This window comes from Microtus oregoni, unplaced genomic scaffold (genome assembly GCF_018167655.1).
Source record: "Microtus oregoni isolate MIOR12 unplaced genomic scaffold, Mior012 000010F_ref0000083, whole genome shotgun sequence".
Classification (NCBI taxonomy): domain Eukaryota; kingdom Metazoa; phylum Chordata; class Mammalia; order Rodentia; family Cricetidae; genus Microtus; species Microtus oregoni.
In genome coordinates, this window is record NW_024543069.1 from 44,953,574 (window position 1) to 44,975,033 (window position 21,460).

At 44.3% G+C, this 21,460-nt stretch overlaps 1 protein-coding gene across 5 annotated transcripts in view; it reads right to left on the reverse strand.

Annotated features, from left to right (window-relative positions):
- The window catches only part of Pld1 (phospholipase D1), a 216,052-nt gene that overhangs the window by 16,579 nt on the left and 178,013 nt on the right, over positions 1-21,460 (reverse strand). For all 5 annotated transcript variants that reach the window (XM_041658928.1, XM_041658929.1, XM_041658927.1 and 2 more), the window contains one exon: positions 9,760-9,894. In XM_041658928.1, the coding sequence (XP_041514862.1) occupies positions 9,760-9,894 (135 nt within the window). The remainder of the gene's footprint in view (positions 1-9,759; positions 9,895-21,460) is intronic.

A 21,460-nucleotide genomic window follows, 5' to 3' on the forward strand; every position in this document is an offset into this window, starting at 1 on the left:
AAATCTCCATGTTATAATTTGGGGGCTGGCAGTCCAAGAAAGCCTGTTACAACAAAATCTGGAGACTCTAAACTAGTTAAAGCTGGAGCCTTCTTGTTTATGAAACAATGTATCCTTATTGTTTCACACACTTCCGGTTTCTGGCTAACTGACTGGTGAAGGAGAGTTCAGAGAAAACCGGCACATCAACTGACTCAGTACAGAAGTTGGATTTTTGTTTTTGTTTTAAAAAAACAAAAACCAGAACAGTCTTTCTAGTCTTCAGGTTGCACAAGGAATGTTAAATGCCAGGTGTGTGTTCCCAGTCAGTGGCTAATCTGAGTTACAGTCTGCCCTCAATGGCTGCAGCTCTCCACCTCTGCTTGCATGGCAGGCTCTAGCCTTGGTATCACCGACCCTCTATTTTGAAACCTCAGTTGGGTCAGTAGTGCCAGTGCCGTAGGCTTTTAATCGCAGCACTCCGGAGGCAGAGGCAGACAGGCCTCTGTGAGTTCGAGGCCAGCCTGGTCTAGAGATAAAACCTCAATTCCCCAAGGATGTTGACTTCCCCTTGGCAAGGATGAGTCTTTTATTTCAGATGTGTACAGTGCACTCTTTCTTATTGCCTGATTGCTCACAATAGATTAATGTGGGTCATGGAAAGTCATGCATGTGCTAATTAGCTTTAGCATTACACCATGAGGTTTGTCAGCTTTTTTCAGCTAAAATATAATCACATGATTTCCCCTCTTCTCCTTTCTTCTTCCAGCCCTTCCATGCCCCTTATTGTCTTTTCTCAAATTGATGTCCTCTTTTTAATTGTTATAGATGCACATAAATGTAACAATAATGATACTGTTCTATAATGATACTGCTAGTCCATTTAGTGTCACTTGAATGTATCCTTTGATTCCGGGTAATTAACTGGGGGTTCATCCCTTGAGACTCTTTCTCACATCATCCGCATTCCTTAATGGCCTGCAGCTCTTTGTGCAGGTGTGGAACCCTCCTCGTTCCGCCTTAGTTGTTGTACTTGCTCAGATCTTTAGCCAGTCGTGTTGGTGTGACCAGGGCTGCAGGTGGGGAGAATTTGCTGGAATGTGGCATTTGTATCCCTCTGTCTAGCTTAAGCATTCCTTCCTAGGTGCGTGAAGGGAACTCCCTGTGTTTCTTTGGGACTTCACTCTCTTCCCGCCCTAAGACCACTCAGGGACTGGGTCTGCAGGATTGGGTGGTGCTTCTCTAGCCAAGATCAGAACCCTGTGGGTGGGAGCCAGACTGGAACCCCCACATATGTATCCATTATCCCCAAATCCATCCATTCCCATTGCAGCAGCCCTGGACTCCCGAGGGCGGGAGTACACTCCTGGCATTGTGGGCAGAAATGTTAGAGACAGGAGTTGGTGCTGTCTGTACAAGCCAGGGAAACAGGCCTGACAGGAATGCAAGATTTTGTGTCTGACTACTAGACTGGAGAAACAATGGATGCCAAAGAAATGGGAATTCCCCCCAGAAATCCCATACTGGGAGAAAAAAAAAAGAATGGGGCAGACAGGAACCTGTCTCCTGGCAAGAGGTTTCACAATTGTAACAACTTAGCAGAGGACCTCACAGCATGAGAGTGAAGCCCACAGTGATGGGTTAGTGCTGGGCAGGACTGCACTGGCACCGTAGAGAGCACTGCTCAGATGGCCATAATTTTAGCTCTCCATTCAAATCTCGCAGTCTTAGTGAAGAACCCTGAAGACAAATGTGGGGGCTTCACTGGGTCTCTTTACCCTCTTTTCCCAAGATGGCCACATTGAAGAATCTCCTCTATTTTTTCTGTTTTCCATTATTGCCTTGCTGAACATGTGTGGCTTGGGACATAGGCTGTGAGAAAATGAGGACTCAGTTCATGTCCCCAGAACCCAGGTAAATGCTGGGCAGGCATGACGGTCCACCTGCGATCCAGTGTCTGGTAGGTAGAAATGGTGATTTCTGGAGCAGGCTCACTAGCTAGTGTTGAATTTTCTTCTACTCTGGCCCCATGCTGGGAGCCAAAATATTTGCTTTTTATTCTTTGCTTTTACTCTTAGTTCTTTTGGAGGGCATGCAACCCAGCTTCCAAATAAATCACACGTGAATATTATTCTTTCTTATAAATACCTGGTCTTAGCTTGGCTTGTTTCTTGCCAACTTTTCTTAAGTTAACCCATCTACCTTCTGGCTGATGCGGGAGAATTGTCTATATTCTGTCAATCATGTTTCAAATAAATGCTGATTGACCAGGCAGGAAGTATAGGCAGGAAAACCAAACAGGAAGTAGAAATGATGCAATGAGAAGAGGAGAATTCTGGGAAGGAGGAAGTTGATTCTTCCCAGTCCTGCGCAGACCACCGAGGAAGCAGGATGTGATCTGCCAGCTGAAAAAGGTACCAAGCCATATGGCTAAATAGATAAGAATAATGGTTAATATAAGTCATAAGAGCTAATAAGAAGCCTGAACTAATGGGCCAATCAGTTTATAACCTAATGTAGACTTTGTATGACTTTTTTTGGGGGCTTGCCAGCTGTGGGGAACTAAGCAGGGCAGAAACCCCAACAAGCCGGTCCCGTTCATGTTACATCTAGCTTTGGGCTTTTTCCTTTTCTTCTTTTTTATCTTACTTTCACCTTTACTCTGTGGTTACCCTGATGGCCTCCTCTCCTTGTTCTTTTTTTTTCTTCATTTATTCTCTCTGCCTGCCAGTCCTGACTATCCTTTCTCCTGCCTCGCTATCAGCCATTCAGTTCTTTATTAGACCATCAGGTGATTTAGACAGGCAAAGTAACACATCTTTACATTGTTAAACAAATGTTCCAGAGCATAAACAAATATAACACACTTCAAAATAATATTCTACAACAAGCTAGGCTCCAAGGAAGCAAAGGACCCCACCTTAACATACGAGGTGGAAAGTGACACACAGTCAAGACACATAGACATATGTGATCATGCATGCACACTTCACACACAGAGACACTCATACACAGATCTTAGACGGACTTAATTCTGACAGGGGAATTCGGATTAGTGCAAATTTTATCTCCAGTCTTGCTGTTAAACATTCCTGTGTTCTGAAAATCAAATTCAGAAAAGGAGTCGCAGGATTGGGGCATTCCTCATTTCTACATAAGAGGAAGAGGAAGGAGGAATCTCGGTGCCTTTTGAAGAACACAGAGCATAGTGAGGAGACTTCTGACCCTTCAGAGTTTGCATCACTGATAGCGAATATGCACTGTGTCTGTGCACTAACTAATATGGAACTGACCTGTTTTTATTAAGTCATTGCCTAGATCATTTAAAAACCATTTCTGCATAAAACTGGGCATTTTTGAAACACAGCAAAATGCAAGAGAGTATAAAAAAACAAACATCAAAACAATGATAAACCACGACTGAATCTATCACCTAGGCAAGGACAACAGGACCCCTCCCCAAACCTCTTCAGTGCCTTCTTGCATGTGCCCTCCCCTCCCCCAAGGAAGGCTTGATGGTGCTCTTCGTGTTTATCAGGCTGTGCCAATCTAGGTCTGTTGAAGAACTGCTACCGTGCCATTCCTATATGAACAAACACGAGTGTCTTCTATATATGGCTCTGGGTGTTCTCTCCTGGCACTGCTGTAAATTCCCCGACCAGCTTCCTAGGAGGTTTGCCATTCTTCATTTGAAGGTGTTTCTTGCGGGTTTTAAAATTTTTATTATGTGGTGCATACATGTGCATGTGTGTGCATGTGTGTGTGTGCATATGTGTACATGTGGTCTGTGGGGGGGGGCATGTATATGTATGACGGGTGTCCACTGAGGCCAGATGCATCAGATCTCCTGGAGGTGGAGTTACTGAGAGCCATTCCATGTGTGTGCTGAAACTGAACCCAGGTCCTCTGCAAGAGCAGCATTCACCATCAGCCACAGAGCCACTTCTACAACTGCTCCTTATGTGTTTTGAAAATTAAATGTTTTGTGAATAGCTTCCTTAACATTTGTGACTTTTTAATTCCCTTTACATTATTATTATTACTTTCAAACAAATTAATTTCTATTTTCTCATCAGCAGAAAATGTCCCAAGAACCAAAAGAAAAGAAATAGGAAAAATCATTTGGTGAAAAGGAAGGAGGATGTGAAGGAGCAAGCTGATGGGCACCACACTGAGGGCACTCCTGTGCTGTGGGACAATGGTCTGTATACTGTCAATTATATTTTAAACAAGCATTGATTGGCCAGTAGCCAGGCAGGAAGTATAGGCGGGACAACCAGACAGGAAGTAGAGGTGGGGCAAGGAGAACAGGAGAATTCAAAGAGAGGATGCAATATGTGGCCATGACCCAACCACAGAAGAAACAAGATGTGATTGCCTCACCAAATAAAGTACTGAGCCACGTGGCTAACACAGACAAGAATAATGGACCCATATAAGTTATAAGAGTTAATAAGAAGTCTGAGCTACTAGGCCAACCAGTGTATAACAAATGGAGAGCTCTGTGTGATTTCTTTGGGACTTGACAACTGTGGGAACCAGGCAGGACAAAAACCACAGGCAACACTCCTGAGAATTGGCATGAAGGAAATTGTGATGGAACAGGTGGCCGTGCAGGGAGCAGCTGAAGGACACTGCAGGAGCACAGGCTCTGCCCTGCCTACTGCTGAAGGACCTCCGAAGGGACTTAAAGGAGGTGGTTAATGAGCAGACTGAACACTTTCAAATCCCTCATCCTAAAGAGGAGCCACAATCCACCTGTGGCTCCAAGGAGCCGCGGGCCTAAAGGTAAGTCCCTCTGACTGGAGAGGACAGTGTTTTATCCTGAGGGGACCAATGCACCTGCAGGCCTGTGTCCACCACACTGGGGGAGACAGGTCCTAGAGAAGCACCCAGCCTTGAACGTGTCCGTGTTCTCAGTTCCAGGATTACACTGGGGAATCAACCGAGGCCTCAGTGTAAACAAACTATGAAGGCAACAAATTGGAAGTGAATATGCTTTTAACAGAAAAGAGGGCAGTCCTTTGCAATCATAGAGAAAATAAAAATAGCAAATCAGAGAGTGGTTACAGTTGAAAAGAAAGGAACAGCCCTGTGAGATATGCAAACAAAAGTGTATAAACAAAGATAGAATTGGAAATTACGTAATAAAAGTATGCTAAGATCTAAAAAAAACAAAAGATATTAGCTTACATGGTTCATATAAACAAGTCACATGACTGAAATAAAACCACACTGCACGTCAGCAGGTTTAGACTATAGAGTTTCATGAAGAATTATGGCTATTCCTTTCTCTTGTTTTATATTAAATGTTTCAGATGTCTGTGCATATTTGTAATTTTTTAATTTTTTCTTTTATTGAAAATAGTCCTCTTTCATACATATATTCTAGTTATGGTTCCTCTTCACCCAACTCCTCCCACCAAAATCCATACCCGACCTCTGATTTGAAGACAAACAGACATTTAAAAGCTAACAATAAAATAAGATAAAACAAAACCAAGCAAAGTAGGACAGAAGCCAAAGAAACACGCACAGATGCAGAGACACACGTTTACACACGGAGAAATCACAAAATCAAAACCTGTAAAATATAGAAAAAGGAACCAGAAGCTAAAATAAAAGTCCTGACAAAGCATGAGACAAAGTGCCTCCAAAAATGCCACTGATGTGCTGGCCGTCTCCTAGGTGCCCAGTGAGACTCTGCCAGGGAAAACTAATGGCTCTGGGCTAGGGCTGTGGGCTTGTGTTCACTTTCCCTTTCAGTGCTAGGACCCCAGCTGGCTCAGACCTGCACAGGCCAGTGCATGCTGCCAGTGTCTCTGTGCACTCATATGCATCAGTCCTGTGGAGTCTGGAAATCATTGTGTCCTTGTGTCCTCCATCCCCATTGACCCTTAACTATCTTTCCACCTCCTCTTCTGCAGGGGTCCCTGAGCCTAGAGGGAGGGGCCTGATGAAGACATCCCAATTAAGACTGAGTGTTTTAGTGTCTCTCATTGTCTGCACATTGTCCAGCTGCAGGAGGGAGTTTATAGCAAAATGTCACTAGGTGTCATTTTATTGCCATGTTCATTTATCAGAACAGTTGTATTTATGACCAGATGTTTCTCTCCTGACCGCCTGTTCCCAAATACCCACTGGTCACTTCCCAAATAACTGACTCAGAGACTTAATATTACTTATAAATGCTCAACCAGTAGCTCAGGCTTATTACTAACTAGTGCTTACATTTTAAGTTGACCCATATGCCTTATTTATGCTCTGCCATGTGGCAGTACTGTTATTAGCATGACATGTTCATCTCCTGCTCTGCCTGCATCTGGCTGGCAACTGGTCAATCAGTGTTTTCTTAAACCAATTCGAGTGACAAATCTTTACAGTGTATAAGAGGATTGTTCCACAGCAAGTATGTGGTTTTGCCCTAACTCCTATCTAGTCTTAGGTTGTTGGCTCCTCAAGCAGCCTTGGATATGCCTCTTTCTCATGGAGTGGGCCTTAAATCCAATCAGATATTAGTTGGTTATTCCCACATGCTTTATGTCACTATTTCACTAGTGAACCTTACAGGAAGCCCATCATTTGGAGATCGAAGAGTTTGCAGCTGGGCTGGTGCTTGGCTTTCTCCTCTGGCAGCATACAGAGTACCTTCCAGTACCCTGAACACTAGTCAGTAGGGATGAAGGCTCTAGGAAGGCACCAACCTGACTTTTCCATGTTCAAGGAGTTGTGTAGGTGTTATGTTCAGCAAAAGGGCTTTATTATAAGTTTGTAGAGACCAATCATCAGCCTTGGCAATAGCCTGTGCTGTTTGGGGGTTCTCATGAGCCAAAAAATCAATTAGAAGTAACTTATTCCCCAAACTAGAGGCTTCATTTGATGGTGAGAGATGCCCGGTTGGGGTTCCATTTTCCCCATTATTTGGATTTTCAATCAGATCACCTTCGTATGTGAACATATTTTGGAAACTTTCTAGTGTATTAGGTTTCCGTAGCATCCCTCAAATGGCCCTAGTTTTAGGTGTCCCTCCCTGTATTCCTTCCATCTACATCTCTTTCTTCTCTCCTCATTTGCTCCTCATTCTAGTCCCCCACCTTGTCCATCCATAATGACGTATTTATTTTATGATCTTTCTTTTCCTCAGGAGATCCATCCCTGCCCTCTAGTCCCTTACTTTGTACCTAACTTCCATGGTTATATGGATTGTATGTAGCCTGCTTATTGAAGACTTAACAGCTAACATTCACATATAAGTGAATGCACATTATTATCTTTTCGGATCTGGGCTACCTCACTCAGGATGATTTTTTTTTTATTTCCATCCATTTATCTGGTTTTATGTTGAGGTCTTTGATCTATTTGGAGTTATGTTTTGTTCAGTGTAATAAGTCTCTATAGAGCAATGATTCTCAAGCTTCCTAATGATGTGACCTCATACTGTGATGACTCCTCCCCTTAACCATAAAATTATTTTCGTTGCTACTTCACAATTGTAATTTTGCTACTGTTATGAATCGTAATATAAACATTTGTGTTTTCTCATTGTCTCAGTGGCACCAGTGAAAAGGTTGTTCACCTCTGGGGCTTGTGACCCACAAGTTGAGATCAACTGCTGTGGTTCTCACAATCTTACCTGTGCTGTGACCCTTTCATACCTCATGCTGTGGTGACCCCTCGCCTCGACCATAAAATTATTTTCATTGCTGCTTCACAATTGTAATTTTGCTGTTATTAATCATAATGTAAATATCTGTGTTTTCTGATTGTCTTAAATGACACCAGTAAGAGAGTTGTTCAAACCTGGGGATTACGATCCACAGGTTGAGAACCATTGCTTTTGAGTAAAGGATGCTTTCTTTAAAAACTGTTGTGCACAAATATTAAAAGAATCAATTTCTCTAGTCTTTATCCCTATGTGTGTGTGTGTGTGTGTATATATATATATATTCAAGCTATTTTTACATGTATATTCATACATGTATGAATCTATACACATATATGTACACTGATCTGTGTATATTTTCTTGCTTCAGAATTACCCTTTTCCCAAAGAATCTTCCAGATAAGGCATCTCATTACTGCTAGTTATGAGACTTTTTTTTTATTTTCTCAGTGAGGTTAGAGATGAAAAGGGCATATAGCTGTCAAAAAAGTGTCAAAATACTTCATGGCATTTAGCTTCTTGAAGACTAGGGAATTAATACAGCTGAGAAGCAATGTTTTGTTTAAAACAGATGAGCAGCGTTCCCAGCAGTTCCATGTACCATCTCTACTGATAACAAAGTTCACACACGCACAGACACGCACCTACAGACATGGATGCAGGCACGCACACACCGACCACTCAGTTTTCAAAGCGATTATTTGCTGGCTAGTTTTATGTCACCATGACACGAGCTAGAGTCATCTGAAAGGAGGGACCTCAATTGAAAAAATGACCCCATAAAATCTGATCGTAGTGCGTTTTCTTGATTAGTGATTGATGGGAAGGCCCAGTCCATTATAGGTGGTGGTCCTGGGTCTGGGCATCTAGTCCTGGGTTCTATAAGAAAGGAGGCTGAGCAAGCCATGTTGAGCAAGTCAGGAAGCAGCACTCCTCCATGGCCTCTGAATCAGCTCCTGCCTTCAAGTTCCTGCCCTGTTTGAGTTCCTGTCCTGGCTTCCTTCAGTGATAGACTACAATGTGGAAGTTTAAGCCAAATAAACCCTTTCCTTCCCAACTTGGTTATGGTGTTTCATCACAGCAATAGAAACACTAGGTAGGGCAGGTTATTAATTTTCTGTATCTCATCCACTTTTCCAGTAATTCGTGTGACAATATTAAACGAAAAACAGTCAATGATGTTAATGTAGGATGTTCAGTGTGTGAAACCAGAAGGAGGCTGGATATCACCCCTCTGTCCCAGAAGTTCCAATCCAGCATGTGCATGCCTCTCTCCTGGACCAGTGAGAGAAGGGAGCATATAGAAGTGCTCCTTCTATCATTCGAGCAGGACCTTGATCTTAAAACAGGGCTATACCATTTCACTAAAACACAATGCTTTCTCTACCTCCACCCATATCAGCAAAGCTGACAGTTCCACACCATGACTTGAAATGTTCAAAACATAAACATTAGAAAACATACTGGTATGTGCACTGACAGTAAGTCTTTAGCATCCTTCTGGCCTGATTGATCCCTGACCCTGGATCTGTAGATGAGGTCAGATGATAAACACAGACCACACACATCATGGTTGAAATACTTCCCTTGCTGATTTCCTCTCCTCCAAATCCCAGAAATCTAGGCACTTAGACTCAAATAAAAATAAGGGAGTAATAATGAATTAATAAAATGAGGGCTAGTGCCATGGCTCAGCACTTGCTGCCAAGACTACAGATTGGAGTTCAATCCCCAGGACCCTCTTGGTGGAAACTCATTTAAGTTGGCCTCTGACTTCCTCACAAAAATGCCTAGCATGCACCACAACAATCATCCAAACAACCAAACAAAAAGTAAACATTTTTAAAAGGATCCGTGAGATCAGGCAGATGAATGGCTGTGTGACCTCAGCCCTGCTTTAAACACTGTGACATGCACAAAGTCCCCACCATTGCTCTAAATCTCTGGTTCTGTATAGAGTAAAAATCAAAGGCAACAAAACACAGGTCAGCAAGGATACAAAAGAAAACGAGTGTCTCTGAAACAGTTTGGGTATTACATGACAAATCTCAACAACCAAGGAAGCATGGGAAAGCAGGGACAGTTGACAAGAAGCACGGCACAGCCCACACACTTACCAATAATAACCGTGTTGTCATCAGCAATGAGCAGCTTGCTGTGGACATAAATGAGCTCGGTGACCAGGTTCCCCTCCAGCTCTGCGTGTGTTCTCAGGCCACAAAACGATATGTAATTTATCCACTGATTGCCAACTGCAAATCAGAAAGAAAATACTAAAATCAACATGACCATGTCCAACAAAGGCACACCAATGTTGACTAAATAATCTACCACTTTAAGCAGGTTATTTATACACAACATATAATATCTTTGGCAAAATTTAACCAGGACATTTTTATGATGGAAGGAACTAATATTGATAACTGAATGAGTGTCCTAGTCTTATGAGGTTGCTGTGACACAACACCCAGAAGCCACTGTGGGGAGGAGAGGGTTTATGTGACTTATCCTTCCAGGTCACAGTCCATCCCTGAGGGAGGTCTGGGCAGGAACTCAAGGCGGGCGCTTAAAGCAGCGACCAGAGGAACGATGCTTGCTAGCTCGCTCCCTGGCTTGTTTCCTGCTCAGGCTTAGCTCTATTCCTATCTATCCCAGAACCACCACCCTGGGTTGGTACAGCCTACAGTGGACTGGGCTCACTACATCAATTACAGTAAAGGCCCCTCGTAGATCCGTCCACAGGTCAACATGAGGTGAGCAACCCCTCAGTTGAGATTCCCTTCTTAGATGACTCTAGGCCGTGTCACCAAAGCTGACTAGGACAGTAACTACATTAAAGAAAATCATACTGCAATGTCTTCTGTCTTTGGCTGAGGCAACGTAGAAATGGACTCCGATCTGAGCATTTCATGATTTGGTGGGTTAAAGAGGAGAGGAAGCAGAAAAGACAAAACACGATCCAAGTGTCACAGCTGCGCTGTCTCAGATCCCAGCGTCACAGCTGCGCTGTCTCAGAGGACACCTGTTGGCAGTTTAAGCTGGAGCACAAGGGCATGTCAAGATCACTGAATGTAGCATAGTCAGCACCAGATGGCAGTTAAGTTGGCCGAGGGCATAGAAATGTTGCTAGTTACATAACCCTCCCCCAGGATGGGGAGGGGGGCTGGGAGCTGTTGGCTTCGTGGCCTGGCTACTCACAGCACCTGTAGCTACCTGGACAGGAAGGGGCCCCACCGGCATTCCCTTATAGGTGGGGGAATGTCTCATGAGAGCTCTGTCCTCCCTGAAAAGCTACTGGCACTTACTGGTTGCTGGAGAAAGAAAAGCCATTTTCTTCAGTGGTGTAGCCACTGCATAGTTGCCCATGCTCCTGCCAGCAATGCTAAATAATTTCAGTGAGTCACTAAAAATCTACTATGAAAGCAGGAATGGGATTGGTTGGGGATGAGGAGATGAGCGAGGGCAACGAAAAGTGAAAACACATTATATTCATGTATGCAATTGTCAAAACTCTCCCTTCCAGATCACTAACATTAGGAAAAGAAAATAACCTTTATTATGTTCTACACGGGGAGATCCTTGTGTGGAGCGAAGGGTACCAGACTTGTTCTGTAAAATAGCTGCTCACTCGTCTTGCCATGAGACAGGGACTGCATCCCACATTCCACACCAAACTATAGTCAATACCATAGTCTGAGTGTTCACCACAAGGTTTCATGTCCCCTCCCTCACAGTTAGACTCAGAACAAAGGGAGAGGGGCCAAGCTGTCATGATTTCAAACAGAAGGAACATTGGAGACTGTGTCTTATGAGGTTAGGAAATATAGTAACAGACCCAGCAATAACTCATCTTTCACTTGCTGAGCTTCTCATTTGTTACTTAGTTTGTCTACTTTGCCATGGATGCTGTTAAGTTCAGGTATCTTGGGAGGAAATTCATTCCTAAGTACACAGGGAGTTCTTCCCTGAGAGATCACCTTCTCAAATGTGCACAATGATCTCAGAGCCCTGGCTGCCAAAAGGGACTGTGTCAGTATATTGGTGCTTCATATGTAAAAGACCTTTCTGAAAGGTCTATAAATATTTAGCACTCACAAATTCCACACCCCACATGTTAATGTTACATTAGAACAATGTTTAAGGTCCAGGTGTATTTAACCTGTAGCCAGTACATTACATGAGCCGTAGGACAGCTATGAACAAGGCACAACACAAAAATCAAAAACATACGTAAAACACTGAGGGTTTTTTTTTTTTTTGTAGTGAGAGACTTTTTTTGTAACTTAATTACACATTTCTTGAGCTTGAATTTTGCAGATGACAATATCAAGAGACTGGACACAGCCTGGACCATTACTTCCTTTAGAAAACCTCCTCTGGCCAGGAAATGGTGGCACATGCCTGTAATTCCAGCAGTCAGGAAGCAGAGGCAGGAGAATCTCTAAGTTCTCGGAAAGCCAGAGCTACAAGACAAAACCCTGTTAGGAATAAAAACAAAAACAAACAAACAAAAATAATCTCCTCTGATTAAAAAGAAGGGATTGTGTCCTCTTTGAAGTCCTTTATGACCATAAAATTTTGGGAAAATATTTCTAAAATTCCTAATTTTTATAGATATTATAGTCTACATTTCACTGTCCTGCATGTGACCATCGCTGTCCTGCACGTCACCATCACTGCAATGCACGTCACCATCGCTGTCCTGCACGTCACCATCACTGTCCTGCACGTCACCATCACTGCACGCACAACACCATAACTGTCCTGCCCGTCACCATCACTGCATTGCACGTCACCATCACTGCACTGCACATCACCATCACTGTCCTGCCCATCACCATCACTGTTCTGCACTTCACCATCACTGCGCTGCACGTCACCATCACTGTCCTGGACGTCACCATCGCTGTCCTGCACGTCACCATCGCTGTCCTGCACGTCACCATCACTGTCCTGCCCATCACCATCACTACACGCACATCACCATCACTGTCCTGACCGTCACCATCACTGCACTGCACGTCACCATCGCAGTCCCGCACGTCACCATCGCTGTCCTGCACGTCACCATCACTGGGCTGCGTGTCACCACACAATCACTGCACTGCACATCACCATCACTGTCCTGCACGTCACCATCACTGTCCTGCTCGTCACCATCACTGTCCTGCCCGTCACCATCACTGTCCTGAGCGTCACCATCACTGTGCTGCACGTCACCATCACTGTCCTGCACATCACAATCACTGCACTGCACGTCACCATCACTGTGTTGCACGTCACCATCACTGTCCTGCACGTCACCATCACTGTCCTGCACGTCACCATCACTGTCCTACATGTCAAAATCTCTGTCCTGCCCATCACCATCACTGTCCTGCACGTCACCATCACTGCGCTGCACGCCACCAGCAATGCACTGCACGTCACCATCACTGCACTGCATGTCACCATCACTGTCCTGCACATCACCATTGCTGTGCTGCAGGTCACCATCACTTTCCTGCACATCACCATCACTGCACTGCACGCCACCATCACTGCACTGCACATCACCATCACTGTGCTGCCCGTCACCATCGGTGTCCTGCCCGTCACCATCACTGTCCTGCCCGTCACCATCACTGTCCTGCACGTCACCATCACTGCGCTGCATGTCACCATCACTGCACTGCATGTCACCATCACTGTCCTGCACGTCACCATCACTGCACTGCACTTCACCATCACTGTCCTGCCTGTCACCATCACTGTCCAGCAAGTCACCATCACTGTCCTGCACGTCACCATCACTGTCCTGCACGTCACCATCACTGTCCTGCACTTCACCATCACTGTCCTGCATGTCACCATCACTGCACTGTACGTCACCATCTCTGTCCTGCACGTCACCATCACTGTGCTGCACGTCACCATCGCTGCACTGCACGTCACCATCACTGTCCTGCACGTCACCATCACTGTCCTGAACGTCACCATCACTGCACTGCACGTCACCATCACTGCACTGCACGTCACCATCACTGCACTGCACATCACCATCGCTGTCCTGCCCATCACCATCACTGCACTGCACATCACCATCACTGTTCTCCATGTCACCATCACTGTCCTGCCCCTCAGCATCACTGTCCAGCACGTCACCATCACTGTCCTGCACGTCACCATCAGTGTGCTGCACGACACCATCGCTGTCCTGCACGTCACCATCACTGCGCTGCACGTCACCATCACTGCACTGGACATCACCATCACTGCGCTGCACGTCACCATCACTGTCCTTCACGTCACCATCACTGTCATTCACGTCACCATCACTGTCCTGCACATCACCATCACTGTCCTGCACATCACCATCACTGCACGGCACGTCACCATCACTGTCCTGCACGTCACCATCACTGCGCTGCACGTTACCATCACGGTCCTGCACATCAACATCACTGCGCTGCACGTCACCATCACTGTCCTTCATGTCACCATCACTGTCCTGCACATCACCATCACTGTCCTGCACATCACTTTAACTGCACTGCACATCACCATCACTGCACTGCACATCACCATCGCTGTCCTGCACATCACCATCACTGTCCTGCACGTCACCATCACTGCACTGCACGTCACCATCGCTGTCCTGTACTTCACCATCACTGTCCTGTACTTCACCATCACTGTCCTGCACGTCACCATCACTGTCCTGCACATCACCATCACTGCACTGCACGTCACCATCACTGTCCTGCACGTCAACATCAGTGCACTGCACGTCACCATCGCTGTCCTGCATGTCACCATCGCTGCACTGCATGTCACCATCACTGCGCTGCACATCACCATCACTGTCCTGCACGTCACCATCACTGCGCTGCATGTCACCATCGCTGTCCTGCACTTCACCATCACTGTCCTGCACTTCACCATCACTGTCCTGCACATCACCATCACTGTCCTGCACGTCACCATCACTGCACCGCACGTCACCATCACTGTCCTGCACGTCACCATCACTGCACTGCACGTCACCATCACTGTCCTGCTCGTCACCATCACTGCACTGCATGTCACCATCACTGTCCTGCACGTCACCATCACTGTCCTGCACGTCACCATCGCTGTCCTGCACGTCACCATCACTGCACTGCATGTCACCATCACTGTCCTGCACATCACCATCACTGTCCTGCACGTCACCATCACTGTCCTGCACTTCACCATCACTGCACTGCACATCACCATCACTGCACTGCACGTCACCATCGCTGTCCTGCCCATCACCATCACTGCATTGCCCATCACCATCGCTGTCATGTACTTCACCATCACTGTGCTGCACGTCACCATCACTGTGCTGCAAGTCACCCTCACTGTGTTGTGCATCACAAGCGCTGTGCTGCACAGCTTGACGTCATCATCATAACTCAGGCCATGGTTCCTGAGCTTTGGATTTCTCTCTATCGTCTAGGGTGGGCTTGTGACCCAGAGTATGACATTTTAAGATATAAAGCAGATTTTCAGTGGAACAATAGAGAAAAGCCTTTGCCAAAGCACATATTTTTAAACAGGGATTTCCCTATTAAACATTCCCAAGCTATGTTAAACAGAACTTCTCAGTGTACACAGATGTACACCTATTTCATAGGACTTGCTAGAGACCCGTTACAGAGCTGCACATGTGGTTTCGTGGAGGACCGTTTGTGGAGGGGCTTAAGGTCCTGGGGAAGGTAAAAGGAGGACAGGATTAATCCCAACACTCGGGAGGCAGAGGCAGGCGGATCTCTGTGAGTTCGAGACCAGCCTGGTCTACAGAGCTAGTTCCAGGACAGGCTCCAAAGCCACAGAGAAACCCTGTCTGGAAAAACCAAGAAAAAAAAAAAGGAGGACAGGAAGGAAGTGGAGTGCAATGGAGAAGGAAGAGATGGGAAGAGGTAAAATGCCAGCATATAGAAACACAGGATGAAATGATAGATAGAGCCCAGAAATTGTCCTATCATGGTTCTGAGTGATGTCACTGTGGATAAAGGCTATTGCCTCACAAACCTGCATTCAATCCCTGGGACGCATGAAAATGTGGAAGGAGAACTGACTCCTGACCGTTGTCCTCTGACTTCTCCATGTGAGATGGGGCAGTGTCCTCCACCAGTAATAATGCAATGAATAAGCTCTACTAAAATTCCGAAGTCTTTCAACATCGTTTTTAATACATGGGTTATATTGACTACTTGCCAGCGCTTGGATTCTAAGATGTGCACCATTCCACAGCAGGACTAGGGCCTCTCATCCAAGCGCTGTCAATCAGGGATGCCCAACCCACAGTGCACACCACCTTCTCCTCTGCCTCACTCCAACAGTGCAGCTCAGAATGTGGAAAACGCCCTGAAGAGAAAGCTCACAATACAGATTCCAAAGGAAGAGGGGGAGGAAGAAAAAGGAAGATGGAAGGAGAAGGGAGAAGGCGGAGAAAAGGAAGAAAGAGGAGAAGGAGAAGAAGAGCAAAAAAAGAAAGGGAGAGGGGGTAGGATGTGGGGATGAGGGGGAGGAGAGAGGAACAAGGCAAGAGAAAAAGTTCTTGCTAGGTGGTGTGGGCTTACTACAGCTAGGATAACGATAATCTCGGTGTGACCTATCAGATACAACCAGTGCACACCTGTGACAGCAATGAACCCCGCCTCGCACCTCTTGTGCTCCCATGAAGAAAGACAAGCAAAAACAAACTGGTGTTTTATTCTGTGAAGAAAACTGACTTCACAGGAAAAGTGTTAATGTGATGTCCCCAAGCCACAGTGGGAACAACACAGAAACACACCATGGTGAAAAAAGGGAAAGACAAGTGCTGGGGGTTCCTAGCTGAAGTGTCTTGGGATACGAGGCTCAGCAGACAACCTTCTAGGACCGTGGTTGACACTCCTGTCTGGATACCGGAAGGAAGTGGGCTCCACAAGCCCACCACACATTTACAAGGTAATTTTGGTAAAACAACAATGAAAACAAAAACATAAAACCACCAAGAAGTATCACAGGCTTATTACTTAAAAGTGGAGTTTAGGGTATCTGTGTATGTATAATCCTGCTCAAATACCCCTGCTCACTAGTTTATTTGGCCCTAAAAGGTTATAATTAAGAAAAAATATGAAAATGACAAGGGAAGGCTTTAAACTGAACCCTAGGTTTCCAGAATATAGTAGGCTCAGAGACTGGCTGGAACTGGAATCATTTTCAGGGAATTTCACTTCCTCACAGCCTGTTTTGTTATTCAGAATAACTGAGCTCCTACCTCTGGGCACTGCAGTCCTCCACCCAATCAGAGAGCAGGCCACTGGGGCCCTAAAACCACCAGCACTAACAAGACAGAACCCAACAACGTGACCCTTTGCTTCAGAAAAGGTCACTCTGTAATTAATCTTTCCTCGCCTTGTTCAGAATAAGAACATTCCCCCACAGAGAGACCTTATTTTGACTTGTTCCCAGGGTGCTTAGAAATGTTCCCCCAAGCGGGCTTGCCATTGAAATTGTTTCTTGCGTTAAAATCCAATCTATTTCCTGTGAATGGCAAAGACAAAAAAAAGGGGGGGGGGGGAGGGGGTCTGAGCCAAAGAAAGTACTTTATATTAAGCTCAGGACATTTTCACAGCTGAGAAAGGAAAGAATGAGCTTGCTTTGATTCCTGACTCGCCTATAACCTCACCGTCACCTTCCAAACCCCCGTCAGACAGTGCAGAATGACTTTCTTACTCTTTTATCAATATGTCTTTTATAGACTGATTCGTCAACCCATAGAGATCAAGGTGACACTCTGGGACATCTGCTCTCTCCTGGGTACTATTAGGTGACACGTGTAACTAGGTCTGAAGAGATCGTCAGCGAAAACTTCCTAAATACACAGCACTAATAGACACGTGCGTGCCTGTAAAAACACATGTAGGACAATGGTTCTCAATCTGTGGGCCACGACCCCTTTGGGGTTGCATAGCAGATAGCCTGCATATCAGATATTTACATTACAATTCATAATAGTGGCAAATTACAGTTATAAAGTGACAACAAAATAATGTTGTGGTTGGGGGTCACCACAAAATGAAGAACTATATTAAAGGGTCACAGCATTAGGAAGGCTGAGAACAGCTGCTATGGGGAACATTAAACCCATTTATCTATCTATCTATCTATCTATCTATCTATCTATCTATCTATCTATCTACCTATCTATCTATCTATCTATCTATCTATCTATCTATCTATCTATCTATCTATCTACTTGGGGGTGATAGAGTCTCACTACATAGCTCTGGCTCTCCTGGACCAAACTGGCTTTGAACTCCCAGAGATCTGCCTGCTTCCCTCTGCCTCCCAAGTGCTGGGTTTAACCTGCATATCACCACATCCAGCTACACCCATAACTTTCAAAGCTATCAACCCCCCGAAAAGGTCATAAAAATCCATAGCTATTTCCATGCCGTGAAATTTCCCTTTTTAACTGCACACTACAGGGCTGGGATTGTGGGTTCAGTGACTGGGTGCTTGCTCAGCAGATATACAGTTCAATAGGTGGGTTGTTTTTTTTTTTTTTTTTTTTTTTTGTGGTTTTGTTTATTTGTTTGAGACAGGGTCTCACTATGTAGACCAGGCTATTTTGCAACTCCCAAGAGCTGGGATCAGAGGTGTGAACTGGCACACCTCACAGGTTTTTTTGTTTTAGGCAGATTTTTTTTTTTTGAGATTCATCTTCCCCACACGTCCTTGAACAGCTGTATGTCTAAGAATGACCTTGAGCTTCAGACCCTCCCTCTATTTTCTGAATGCTCAGATTACAGCTGTGCACAACTTTACTTGGTTTCTGTGGCTCTGGGATTGAACCTAGGGCCTTAAACACGCCAGCCAAGTCCTGTGCCAACTGAGCGGCATTACCAGGTCCAGTTCAGTAGATTTTTTAAAAAGTAGATTTGTGGTTTTGGCACATGCCTTTTATCCCAGCACTTGGGAGGCAGAGACAGGCAGGATCTCTGTGAGTTTGAGGCCAGTCTGGGCTACAGAGTGAGTTCCAGGACAGGCACCAAAGCTACAGAGAAACCCTGTCTCAAAATACAAACAAAATGTATATTGACAAAGTTGTATAACCGTCACCAATACTTAATTTTAAGGTATTTTTACACCCCAATGCACATCTAATTGGCATCTGATCATACCTACTCCCAGACCTTAACAATCACTATAGAACTTTCTGTTGATACAGATTTGCCTACTGAAGACATTCCATAAAAGTGTAACCATAGAGTGCATGGCCTCTTTTGCCTGGCTTCTTTCAGTTAGCCCAGTACTTACATGGTCTGTCCATATTTTAGCACAGACCATTTAATTCCTTCTTATCGTTTATCAACACTACCCCATCATTATGATGGACAGAGAATGACGGAACAGGAGACCCAATGTGTTTTTCTGGCCTTTGTGTGTGCACACATGCTCATACAACTTATACATTGATCAGCTATTGAACATTACATGGTTTGCCTATTTTAACTATGAGCACACATGTGCAACTTTTGCATAGATGCATTTTCTATAAAGAGAATTTCTGGCACATATAGAACTCTGTCTAACCTCTGAGGAACTACTGATCTGCTTTCAAAGGATACTGTACCAATTGCATTCCCAACAGCAATGCGTGAGGGTTTGGGTTCCATTATTTGTACATCCTTGCCAATACCTGATCACTGTGTTAGCCACCCTAGAGTGTGTGAAGTTGTATCTTATTGTGGTTTCATTTGGTTTTCTGCAATGGCTAATAATTTTGAGCCTATTTCATGTATTTATTAGTTATTTCTGTATCTTCTTTGAAATCAAATGTCTATTTAGATATTTTTAAAATGAGCTAATTTTGCTCATTACTGAGTTATAAGAATTTTTTTTTGCATAGTCTGGATAGTCCCTATTATATATGATGAGCAAACATTATTCTCTCACTCTTTTTTCTTTTTCTCTCCTCCACTTAAGAATGTACTTCTAGAAGGAACTGAAACAGCGAAAGGTGATACCTTGGTTTGTTTCCTCATCCACAGCTGTCTCATTATGGAACATGGTCATGGTATAGGTTGTAAGAAAGTACTATGAGCTCGTGGATCAGTAGGATTAACATAGTATAAATAGCTATCTTACCAAAATCCATCTACAGTTTCAAACACAATTCCCATCAAAATTCCAACACAATTCTTTACAGATCTTGAAATAACAACACTCAATTACATATGGAAAAACAAAAATCCCAGGATAGCCAAAACAATTCTGAATAATAAAAGAAATCATGGGGGTATCACTATCCCTGGCTTCAAGCTCTACTACAGAGCTATAGTAATAAAAACAGCATGGTATTATCATAAAAGCAGACACATTGATCAATGGAATCAAATTGAAGACCCAGACATAAATCCACATATTTATGGACACTTGATTTTGATAAAGAAGCCAAAACTATACAATGGAAAAAAGAAAGCATCTTCAACAAATGGTGCTAGCATAACAGGATGTCAGCATGTAGAAGAATGCAAATAGATCCACATCTATCACCTTGCAGAAAACTTAAGTCCAAATAGATCAAAAACCTCAACATAAATTCTGTCACATTGAACCTGATAGAAAAGAAAGTGGAAAACAGCTTTGAACATATTGGCACAGGAGACAACTTCCTGAACAAAACACCAGTAGCACAGACACTAAGGTTGACAATAAATGGGACCTCATGAAACCGAGATGCTTCTGAAAAGCAAAAACTCTGTCAAAAAGACAAAATGAGCCTACAGAATGGGAAAAAATCTTCACCAACCCCACATTTGACAGAGGGTTGATCTCCAAAAGACATAAAGAACTCAAGAAACTAAACTAGACAGCAAAAACTAAGTAATTCAATTAAAAAAAATAGGTACAGACCTCTCAACAGAATAATCTCAAATTGCAGAGAAACACTTAAAAAAAATGTTCAGCATCCTTGGCCATCAGGGATCAAAACGACTCTGAGATTCCATCTTTAACCTGTCAGAATGGCTAAGATCAAAAACACAAATGACAACTTATGCTGGAGAGGATGTAGAGCAAGGGGAACACTCCTCCACTGATTGTGGGAATGTAAACTTGGAAATCATATATCAGCTTCTCAGAAAAATGGGAATCAATCTACCTCAAGACCCAGCTATATTACTCTTGGTCATATACTCGAAGGCTGCTCAATCATGCCACAAAGAAACTTGTTCAACTATATTCATAGCACATTTATTTGTAATAGCCAGAACCTGGAAACAACCTAGATGCCCCTCAACTAAAAAAAGGATAAAGAAAATGTGGTACATTATACAATGGAACATTACTTAGATGTTAAAAACAATGACATCAAGAAATTTTCAGGCAAATGGATGCAACTAGAAAAAAAAAATCATCCTGAGTGAAGTAACCCAGACCCAGAAAGACAAACAAGGTATGCACTCACTCATAAGTGGACATTAGTGTAAAGGATAACCACGCTACAATCCACAGACTCAGACAGGCAGGTAACAAGGAGAGTCCAAGAGGGACACACAGATCTCCCTGGGAAGGAGAAATAGAGGAGATCTCATGGGTGGACTGGGGTGGGTGGGGATGTGAACTTGAAGGATCAGGTTTGGGGATGGGCAGAGGGGTTTTATGAGTCAGGTAAAGAAGCCTGATGCAAGGGAAACTCCAGTGAGTCTACAAGGTGGCCCCAGCTAATTCTCCTGGCAGCAAGGGATGCATAGTCTGAACACGTCATCCCCTGTGATGGGATTGGTGACTACCCAGGTTGTCATCAGAGAGCCC